The sequence below is a fragment of the Columba livia genome, chromosome Z, assembly GCF_036013475.1.
Source record: "Columba livia isolate bColLiv1 breed racing homer chromosome Z, bColLiv1.pat.W.v2, whole genome shotgun sequence".
NCBI classification, from domain to species: Eukaryota; Metazoa; Chordata; class Aves; order Columbiformes; family Columbidae; genus Columba; species Columba livia.
Genome location: NC_088642.1, coordinates 11,706,802 through 11,718,437, shown reverse-complemented (window position 1 = coordinate 11,718,437; position 11,636 = coordinate 11,706,802). Strand labels below are relative to the sequence as shown.

General features: G+C 41.5%; 1 protein-coding gene across 1 annotated transcript; it reads left to right on the top strand.

Moving 5' to 3' along the window:
- The first annotated feature begins 127 nt into the window (after nt 1-127).
- On the top strand, nt 128-8,673 carry CDC37L1 (cell division cycle 37 like 1, HSP90 cochaperone). The gene is made up of 7 exons (XM_065047220.1): nt 128-396; nt 1,725-2,006; nt 3,397-3,481; nt 5,478-5,593; nt 5,895-6,017; nt 6,914-7,069; nt 7,904-8,673. Exons 1-7 carry the CDS (start codon nt 292-294, stop codon nt 8,003-8,005), a joined length of 969 nt encoding a protein of 322 aa, XP_064903292.1. The 5' UTR covers nt 128-291; the 3' UTR covers nt 8,006-8,673.
- Nucleotides 8,674-11,636: the final 2,963 nt, after the last annotated feature.

Sequence of the window (11,636 nt, the reverse complement as noted above, 5' to 3'; positions counted from 1 at the left end):
CGGCGGCCCGGCCTCCCCGCCGCGGCGCGCGCCGTGCGCGGCAGCGACGCTCCCGGGGGCGGGGCCGGGCGGGCCGGCTCGGCCCAGCTCTGCTCCGCCCGGCGCCGCCGACACCCACAGGCCACGCCCGGCTCGGCCGGCACTCACGGGCCCGCATATACAGGCCCGCCCCGCAGCGCCGGGGGCGGGAGCGCGGCGGCCCGCTGAGGTTGCCGGAAGTGTTTCTCCGTCTCACTTCCGCTGAGGTGCGTAAGCGGCGGGGCCGGCGGTCGGCGGGGCTCGGCGGCGGGGATGGCGCTGTGGCTCCCGCGCTCCCGGGACGGCGGCGCTCCGCCGGAGGAGGACGAGCAGCGGGGGCAGGCTCCGGCCTCCCGGCAGCGCCTGCCGGAAGTGCAGGTACGTGCGTGTCCCCCACCCCCGGCGCCTCGCTGGCGCAGCTCCCCGGCCGGCGCGGAGCGGGTCGGTGCTGCGGGCGCCTCGGCTGCCCCGAGGCAGCAGCTCGACCCCGCCGCGGGGAGGCGGCCGCGGAGGGACGTGGATCGCGGCGGGGGCCGGTGCGTGTCGGGGCGGGAGTGTGCGGAGCGCCCGCGCCCCGCCGGGCCGCTCCGTCGCGCTGCCGTGGCGCGGGGGCCGGCGGCCGCCGCCGCCCCTCGGTAGCAATTCCACATGTGACAGCCGATGTGGCAGGAGTTGCGTTGGACTTACCCCAGCGTCCTTGTGTCTGAAAGGCAGGTCTGTGGGCAGCGTGTTTCTCTGCTGGTGAGGGCTAGTCGGCGTTCTATAAATACGTTGCCAGGAATTCTGGATGCTCTTGCAAGAAGCTGCCATTACGTTGGGTTTCCGAATGCTGCAGTTCCAAAACAAAGTTGGCCCCGAAACTTTGATGTATATGCATTAAAGTTTCCTTCAAATGATCTTTCACAACTTGCGTTGTCCTTCATGTCCCTCTGCCAGAGGTTACCAGCACTGCAAATTTTATAATACGGCACTGGACGGCTGATGAATTAGGTGCATGGACCCTTTTTCTCCGCTCTTAGCGGAAAGGCAGAGCATATGCTTTAGAGGATAATTTCTCAAGTTACCAGGTGTGAATTCCCAGCACACACCTGGAAGTAATATAAGCATTGTTGCTTGAGAGGTCACTTTTCTGTCCCAGTTATGAGTAGTGACCTCCTCCATGGATTTGACCAAAAGGAGCATATGCTTCTGCTGGACCTCAGCCACTTCGTAACTTAAATTCCATTTTCACTGTCAGTTCAAGGGAATATGTTTGCCATCTGTTATGTACTAATCCATACTGGAATGCAGGCAGCAGCAGTTACTTTACTCTTGTGATCTGACATCACAAAACTGATACTTTATTTTCAGAAGTATATATTCAGAGTATTCTCACACTTGGCTGTTGCTAGCATTGCAGCCCAAAGATAGCCAGAGGGGTTTCAGCTGTGTCAAAAGTATTTTTACAGTCTGGAGTCTACTGCTGATAGCAGTACATGATTTGTGGTTTTGCAAATGCACTTGAAATTAAGACAGCTTAAATTAGAAATCTCTGTCTTCAAAACATCTAGCTTCATCATGCTTCATCACTCCTGCAAATACAATGGTGAGTATCTGATGTGCCTTCCAGGTGCATTAGCTTTGGGATTTAGGCCTGTCTGCTCCTATACAAATGGTGAACTGTCAGTTTTCCCTTCATAAATAGCATGTCTGACTTTTCCTCACAGATATACAGCCAAGGGATTGAATTGGCCTGCCAAAAAGAAAGAGAGTTTGTGAAGCATTCGGTAGAATGCACATGGAACCTAGCAGAAGCCCAGCAAAAACTTGGTAGCTTAGCGCTGCATAATTCAGAGTCCTGTGATCAGGAATCTGCTCAAGCAAGGACTGAAGCTGCAGAGTTGAAATGGAGAGAGGAAGAGTGGAGGAGAAAAGAAGAAGCACTAAACCAGAGGGAAAGACAGAGTCTATGGAACACAGATCCTGTTAGTAAGGAGGTATTTAATAAGGTATGACCCGTGTCAGTGTGCATGAAAACAAGTGTTGCCTCTTCTTCTCATTGCACTTGTTATTAGTCTTGAATGTCTTCTGTGTCCAGTACAGCACAAAACTGCAGTATGTGTTAAATGTTGGGGCTATTTTCTTTGCCTTGTGAAAGGGAGCAAGCTGCACTCATACTACAAATCTAGATGACATTTCTCTAGCAGAAGTGTGGATCAGAACTTGCATGGGTCATCTGGGTATTGGATATGATCTGACAATGTGCACTCGCAGCCCACAAGGCCAACTGTATCCTGGGCTGCATCAAAAGGACCGTGGCCAGCAGGTGGAGGGAGGTGATTCTGCCCTTCTACTCCGCTCTGGTGAGACCCCACCTGGAGTTCTGTGTCCAGTTCTGGAGCCCTCAGTACAAGAAAGAGAAGGACTTGTTATGCAGGTCCAGAGGAGGCCACAAAAATTATGAGAGGGATCAACACCTCACCTCCTGTGAGGAAAGGCTGAAAGAGTTGGGATTGTTTGGCCTGGAGAAGAGAAGGTGCTGGGGAGACATTATTGTGTCTTTTCAATAGTTAAATGGAGCTTATAAGAAAGACAGAGATATTTTTTTATCATGGCTTGTAGTGATAGGACAAGGGGCAATGGTTTTAAACTGAAAGAGGGTAGGTTTAGATTGGATAAAACAAAGACTTTTTTTTTATTATGAAGGTGGTGAAATACTGGAACAGGGTGCCCAGAGAACTTGTGTGTGCCCCATCCCTGGAAGCAATAGAGGTCAGGCTGGATGGAGCTTTGACCAACCTGGTCTAGTGAATGATATCCCTGCCCGTGGCAGGGAGGGGTGGAACTACACAATTTTTAAATTTCCCTTCCAACCCAAACCATTCTGTGATTCGATGTAGTGCAAATCTTGCCAAATGTGCTGATTAATCATTTTGTCACACAAAAAGTTTACTTCTCTACTGTGCCCACTTCTTAAAACGTGAAAGTTAGTTTGCCTTTAGTAATGCCTACTGCAAATCAGATTATTTAGCACAAACCATTTTTTTAATAGTTGAATCTCAGCTTTGATTTCACACAGCTATCATATCTCCTGATTTCACTGATTTAGCTGCATCCAGGCTGCAATGTACATGATTCTCATTGTTGACAGATCAGTAGGTTCCTACCTGAAGACAGAAGTTTCTCAAGAGTTCTTTGGTCAGTAGTCTATAATGAGACTTTTAAACTCTGTTATTAGGTAAGGCACTTTTTTAAAGACAACCTTCTCAAGTATATGACTTGCCTCTAAACTTAGAACATAGCCCTTTAAATAGTAACATAGTGAAATATAATACTCCTATATATCATGAAAAGGTGTGCCTGGAGTTTCTGTGATAGTGCTATTTTTCTCTTCCTCAGAGTTTTATTAATCAAAAAAGAAAAGAAGATGAAGATGTGTCTGAACCACTTATGCAAAAACATGAACAAAAGATTAGGCACTTTGGTAAGTGTGCTTTTTCCATATCTTGCAGTTTAAACTTATACAGAATATGTGTAGGTTTGCTCCTTATTGTATGGAATTAATGCTAATGGATAAAAGACCTGGCTAACAGATGGTTCAGCTTTATTTTGTCAGGGCAGATAATAATTTCAAAGCAAAATAAGGTGTGAACTGCAGAAGTTTGTTAGTTCCTGTGACCAATAAGAACTTTACCAAAAAACCTCATATGATCTTAAGACCTGAAAAATAAAGTTCTTGCAACTTTTTCTGCTGCTAAGTGCAAAAAGGCAGGGACATTCATGGAAATACAAGTTGTGTGTATCAAAGTGAGTGCATGGGATTGTCCATAGCTGTTTCCTTTTAAGAAATATTTTTCTTGTGGCTATTAAGCTGCAAGGGTAATGACTGATTAAAGGAAAATGTGTATAAATGCCTGCTGAGAGTATATGTGCATTTAACATTGTATTTACTTATCCACTAGGTGTCACTAAAATGTCATAATTGTTGAAACCAATTAAGCACAAAGCTGATCTTGTAAAGTAATCTGAAATTTTGATGGTTCTCTGAGGTACTTCACATTCTTAGTTAAAAGCTGGCTTCAGGCTATGTGGAATTTCAGAACAGTCAAGAACAGGACTGCGTTTGCAAAATTCAGTTTTTTTGTACTAGCTCGTGTTTACTAAGCCATTTGACTTCTAAGGATCTTAAACTGTTTTAAAGAAAGGATTTCTAGCCTTAGCAAGCCTTACAAGTACCAAGCTGAGGTACAGCACTTGTCTCAGAGTGTGCAAACAGCCGTGACAGGCACAGGTTCTCTGAAATACCTTAATTGCCAAGTGTAGTGACAGCAGAATTAGAACACATCTCCTCTGCTGGGCATTTTGGCAGGTTTCCTAGCTAAGAGTTGGGCAAAATTACTTTGTTGTCTAAATTCAGATTAAGCTGTTACAGAAACTGCCTTATCACAGAAGGCCATCAACGTTTTTTCTTACTTTCCCAAGTTCAAAGCCATGTTGTTATTTTAATTCAAAATATGTAAGTCCATTGTAAAAAAGGACAGTGTGCTAGTGCTCTTTCAAGTCTCTCATTCTGTGCTAACTGCTGCTGAAGGGCCGTGTGAACTTAACTAGCCCTGTTGCTTGAGTCCTGTTTCTGGATCCTGTTCTGCCTTCAGGCAATAAACACCTTATGCGGAATAGCTCTCTTGAAAACAGCCGAAAGAAGTATGGGCCATTGCTTTCTCTTTAGGCATTTGTTTGCTAGAATTAAGATTAGCTTAGGTCATTACCACTGAATTATCTTTAGATGGGTAAAGCTGCTCTTGCCAGTAATTACTTGACTGTCAGTGATACAGGAAGAACAGTTTTAAGAAGTGTTCTGAGTATTGAGCTGTGATTTTTAAACTCTGCTCTTTACATGAAGGTAGCTTCATGCTATCACCATTCAGTCTCCTAGTTAACTCTGCAATACTGGTGCGGCTTTGCTTTCTGAGATCAAGCTGGTCCTGTGAGTACATTCAAATTTCCTAAAAACCTAGCAAATCATGTGTTGGAAGCAGTTTCCTTTTTGAGAGATTACACATTATTTTCATTGCGTTCTTACTTGTGAACATTTAAAGGATTCGTGTTGGTGGGAATCACTGAATGTAACTCTCTATCCATAAACTTCTTAAACTATTTGATGATAGAGCTAATAGATACCTACACCACTTTGTTAGTGCGTATGAGAACTTATTCAAAATAACTTATCAACAACACTAGAGATGCATTACAATATAGAAAATTGTGACTGTTGAAATCTGCTTCTTGTATTTCTGGTAACGCTCTCAGCATTGGTTAGATGTATAAATAAAACCCACAAATTTAGCTGCATGCTGTCATTCTGAGGTTAGTGAATTACAAAGGTGTTATGTATACTGGGGTATCAGTGGAAGTGACTTCTTTGCTGAATTAAGTAATTTACCCATTTAGAATACCTTAACTGTGTTTCTCTTAACTAGGTATGCTGAGCAGATGGGATGACAGTCAAAGATTTTTGTCTGATCACCCATATCTTGTATGTGAAGAAACATCTAGGTATCTCATGTTGTGGTGTTTTCATCTAGAAGCTGAACAGGTATGAAGATAATGTTTAAATTGTTTGAAAGCATAGAGTTTCCCACTTGTGCTGTAGAAAAGCTGATCAACTTGATTAGATGTTTAACTGTTCTTCCTACCCTCCCTCTACTTCACTGAAGAAAAACTCTATTATGCATTATCATATATATGTCTAGTTTGAGCTAATTATCACTCCCCTTGCTTCTGTGAGCATCAGTTCTCATCTGTGGAGGAACTAAAACAAAAACAAATCATGCTGAAATCTATAAATATATTAACAGGAAATATCTTTACATCATAACTTTTAACTTTTTTTTCAGAAAAGAGCTCTGATGGAGCAAGTAGCACACCAAGCAGTTGTAATGCAGTTTATTATAGAAATTGCCAGAAGCTGCAATGTAGATCCAAGAGGTTGTTTTCGTCTCTTTTTCCAAAAAGCCAAAGTAAGTCAACTTGGGTAAGGGTGGGGTAAACTTTTGATGCTGTACAGGCGACTAGTGTTTTAAAGAAGGTCTCTTCCTAACCACGAGAGACTAAATATTTTATTGACTGACTTAGGCTTATGAGAAAGTGCTTTGTTAGCAATTAGACAGAATATTTTGGTGTAATTCCAATTCTGAAAATGAAAGTTTATTGGATTTTGCTAATCCCAGAGGGAAAGCAAGATACAAGAGGAGGACAACAGTGGTGTTACAGACAACTAATAACTACATAACAACAGCAAACATAGACCAGTTTAAGGACTGATTTAGGCTAATTACACCTTTGTTTTCCCAATGTACCAATGTATAGTCACAACTTTCCATTTCATCTGCACTTCACAGTTGGGCCCAAAATAGTGTCCCTTTCTCAACACTGAATTAGAGCCATCCAGAGCTACGCAGGAGAAATGTGGGAAAACTGAAATTCTGGTTTGCTGTAGGCTGTATTCAGTTATTCAGGACTCTGATGGATCTCAGTATTGCCTATAGGAGTTCAGTTAAAGTGTGAGCCAACACATACATTGCTTTTGACCAGATTGCTACACCAGGCACCTGTTCTTCTAAGGGTACTGGCTTCTGAGTTGGAATAAAGGAAGGGCTAAAATTAGATTTGTTTTTACATGTCCTTAGATAAATGAATTACTCCTACACATATAAATACTATAGATTGCCTTAAAAAGAAATCTACCTGAAATTTCATTTTGACTAACACTGTTATTGAGTTATTCACAGTCGTTATTCCCCAAAGGGTATAACATGAATTACTGCATGTTTGGGGTTCTTGTCAGCATTGTGTATGCTTACAACTCAAAAGTAAATGTGGCTGAAGTTCAAACGTTTCATTTTTCTTTTTGCAGACAGGAGAAGGCTATGTTGAGGCTTTTAAAAATGAGCTTGAGGCATTCAAGACAAGGGTGAGAATCTCGTCACAATCACCTGGCTTTCAGTCTATGTTACTACATGATCTCAGTGTCAATCCTGGTCTTGTAGGAGAGCTGACATCTTTCTCACAGGTAGGTTTATTACTTTTAGAAATTGATTTAACTGAAGTAGGATTAGGTCCTGCCTTGACAAACTGCATCTTTCTTAAATATGGAGAAGATTATTCCTAGAACTGCTAGTCCTCAGAATATAACGTGCAGTATTATCAATACACAAGGCATGTGTAGGCTTTCTTTTTACTTGGTAGAATTGAGAAAGCATCTGCATAAGGTCAAAGCATATGTTAGCTCAGTGCCTTTATATTTTCATGCTTAAATAAACACTGCATCATAAAACTGATCAGATGCTAGAACTGTATTTGCAGTCTTTAGCACAAGCAGTGAAATGAGCTTCCAGTGTACAATGACTAATCCTATTCATGAGATCATTAAAGTAAGTCAAGCCTAAGGAAAGCCTCCTGTTGTGCTAAAAGGAAACTGAAGGTACTTATGTCTTCTGTTACAGTACTAGTGATAGCCACATTCTAGAATGAAGAAACTACTTAAAAAATTGTCAAAAATTATGTATTAGGGAAGGAGTCACAATTCAAACTACTTATTTAAAACCATTTGGTTAAAGTACCTCTCAAGATCCAACAGCTGAATTTTAAGTAAACAGGGAGTCAAGTGACAGAAATATTGAGACCAAATACTTGAGGTATGTCAGAAAATTTAAAGAATCCTTGACACAGTGAGATAATATTGGTTGATGAATTTTTTAGAGCTTATTTCCTTACATTGCAAATTTTTCTCATCTTAAGATGAACAACACAAAGAGTCCGACTTAAAATAAAATCTCAGTTTCTCTCTCTGCCTCCATGTATATAGTTATGGAGAATTAAGCTGTCAATTTTTCGTCTGTTGCAGAACGCAGGTGATGTACAAGGTTCCATAAACACAGATGTCTGCAGCTTGACCTCTGTGATACAAAGAGATGAAGAAGAATCCAAAATGATGGACACAGTATAGTGCTCCTAAGACTGAGGCCAAGTACTCTTTTTTTTTCCTTTTTTCTTTTTTTTTCTTTTTTTTTTTTTTCCAAAGAAACAAACATGGCTATTTTCTTGACACTTATTTTTTGTGGGTACTGCACTTTATTTTTGGTGTCAGATTTTTGTTGTTTTTATTGTTGTTTGGTTTGGGTGGGAAAGGGATTTTGAAGGGTGGGTAACACAGAGAAATTTAAAATATTGTTTGAAAATGTGCTGCTAGGTTTTTGGTTGTCTTTGAAGAGCAGGGTTCTCATATTGCCGAATGTGAAACTGGATGTGTTTTCTGCTACTAACCTTGCCTTTCATGACTTTAGAAATTAAAGTATGAAAAGAAAAAAACAACTGCACAAATACAATGTTTACAAGAAGTGGTAGATTCTTGGTAGAATCTGCTATTGTCTTACTACAGAGGTGGAACTGTTTTAATCTATGAATTTTGGAGATTACAACTGTATTCATCTACCTTGCTGACATTATAAGCTCTCAAATTTGGTTATCACTAATAGCAATAAATCAATATCTAGTATCAGTATTTTAGATCTGAATGGATTAGATTAAAACACTGGCTTTCTACCTCCACTAAGGGGATTTAAATGTTACATTGTGCTTTCATTAAACGTAACTTGGTTTTGTCCTAAAGTGTAAGCAATGCTTGTCTGTGTATGAGTGCTGGGTTTTATGATTTCTGAGAGTCTGACACTCTTCATGTTCATAAGACTTAACTTCAGAGTTTTTTTTAAAACCAAGTCTCATTATGAGGGGAAGTATTTGATAGAGGGAACTTGAGGTACAAGTGTTAGGCTAAAACTTCAGTTTAAACAAAAAGCTCTGTCACAGATCATATAGCATGTCATGTGGGGTTTGAAATGTATTTCATATGCTACTAAATTAAAGTGAGTTTCTGACATTGCAAACTCAAAAATTGAAGTGGAAAATCATTACAAGCTTCCTGTTTGAGGAGCTGGAAATCCAAATACTCCTTGTAGACAAGGCCTTCCACAGAACCTCTGCAATCCAAAATTCTACTGTGCTTTTCTAACTTGCTGCCGTTACAGGAGTTTTATCTATAAAAATGTATACTGCAGTTGGAAGACTCCAGAGAAGACATATCTCAAATAATGGTATTGGTACACACCCTGTCTTTTACTGTATTGTTCTGATTGGAGGTAAGGTCTGGGAGGTACCTAGATTTCAGTAGTTTGATGAACACAGTCTGCTTGCAGTTGTTGAGACAAAAGCTGTGCTGAGATCCAGTGATTTTCAGCTTTGGCTATAGCAGAGATGGGGAAAAGTCCAAGTCTGCAGTGTATACCAGAGTATTAGTACAAATGCAGTAGCAAAACTAGGAACACCAGATCCACTGATATAATAGAAGTGGCTTTTCATGTGCCTTCTGTCCTCTACTTTGTTTGCGGACAGACTGAGGATGAAGGAGCAAGCAGCAGCTCTGTCCCAGATGCAAATTAGAGATTTTAAAAATATTACTACTGAAACTGGTTAAGTTTGACGAATACTCCAGAAAGGATCAATAAACACTGCCTCCTCCTTAATAATAAAGTATTAAGGGAAACTAATAACTTCAGTTTGTTTTTTAACTGAATGTTATGGACAAGGGTAGGAAGAGTAGCATAGCACAGTGACTTGTAGTTGCTACCGTTAGCAGTACAGCCATATTGATCTAACAACCTGTGATATACCGGAAGTTATCTTTAAAGTTTCGAAGGGGGTAAAATTGGATGATGTGGGAATAAGTGTAAAATCTATAAGGAGATTCCCTCACCCTTCTTCTGCCTAGCTGAAACTTATGTAACCTAGAAAGAAAACAAGTGTAGCTGTTTTTTGTTGAAATCCAAAAGCATAAATAGAAGCAAGCAGCACATTCAGGGTTTCTCATTGTGATTTTCTAACCATGACATTTTTAAAAGAGTTGTCAAGGTTTAATTGCAAGGTGACAATAACCCGTGGGAGATGCTCTCTGTTAATCCCCCCCACCCTTTACCCTCTCTGCATAGGAAAAAGTTCTCACTAAGGGAAGGTGATAGGAAGGAAAAAGGGAGAGAGCCTTCAAGTTGGAAAGGTTTTAAAATGCTTTACTAATGCTACTAATAAATAGAGAAAATAATACAAAATGTACAAACCCCAATCTTGAATATCCCAGCTAGCAGCATTTAACCCCTCCGGTGGTGGGTGGAGCTGTCATGGCTACAGCAGCTGCAGGGCAGGCACCCCAAGTCCTGGGTGGGACTTCACAGCAAACTGGAGCTGGATTCAGGGATGCAGGGTCTCAGGCCTTGGATTGCAGGGATGGCAGACAGGATCCTCTTCAGATGCCAGCCCAGCCATAGTCGAAGAGAGTGAGATCCTTGTGATCTCCCTCTTTTATAGGGTGTATGATGTGTATGGGATGGAATACACATTGGTCAGTTTTAGTCACCTGTTCTGTCTGCCCCTCTCGCAACAGGACATTCAAAGTCCTATCAGTCTTCTTGGTTGTTATAGCAATATATCTAAACATGGGGCTTCTTCTGCATTCCACTGGTTGCCCTCATCAGCTTTGGAGCACAGTGTCCAAAAAACATGTAACTAAATTCATAAAAGTGCAGTTACTTAGAAGAACTTAGCTGAAAGGAAAACTCACTAAAAGAGAACTGGTCTTGTTTTTAACAAAACCAGGACAGTGCATGTCTAGACTCAGTCTACAGCCTCCATGTATATACATATAGTCATGTCTGAAGATTTAAGTACAAGTCGTCAAACTGGAACACAAGAGGTTCCACTTAAATTTGAGAAGAAACTTCTTCTCAGTAAGGGTAACAGACACTAGCCCAGGCTGCCCAGGGAGGCTGTGGAGTCTCCTTCTCTGCAGACATTCAAAACCTGCCTGGACACATTCCTGTGTAACCTCATCTGGGTGTTCCTGCTCCGGCAGGGGGATTGGACTGGATGGTCTTTTGAGGTCCCTTCCAATCCCTGACATTCTGTGATTCTGCGGTCAGCCTTTTACCAAGTTTCTTTAATATGTTAGGAAGGCTGCTTGCAGTGAAAACTGCTGCCCATATTGTTCATTTGTAGTAGTGGGACAGCTTTACAAATTCTACAAGGACCATCTTTTTTAGACTCAAATATGTCTCTATTGATAATGTTAAAACTAGACGTGCATATGTAGTCCAAGGTGCGTCAGCACTGCAGCGCTGTAGTTGTCTACAAATAGCCACGGCACAAGGAGATTGGAACTTGCATTAGTAGGACACAACTACCTCAGACACTGCCTACACAGAATTATTTGTTCCTCAGATTTTGCTGACTTTTCTTGAAATTCTCAATCTGGTGAGCATAAAAAAAAAGGGCTAGGAGATGTCACTGAAAAATAGTAATGTCTGCATTTCCTGGGCTGTTAAAAAGTGTGGCCTGAGGAGGTTTGTAGCTCCAGTTATCTAGTGAATAAATAAATAGAAGAGCTGGTCAGAGACATGAATGAGTAGTATGAACTCATGAAAACCAGTCCAGTTGCTACAGTAAAACCTGCTACAGTAATATGGCAAGGTTAAGAATTTGACCACTGAAAATCCTGGCACTGGCATGAATAAGCAGTTTGTTTTGTTTTGCTT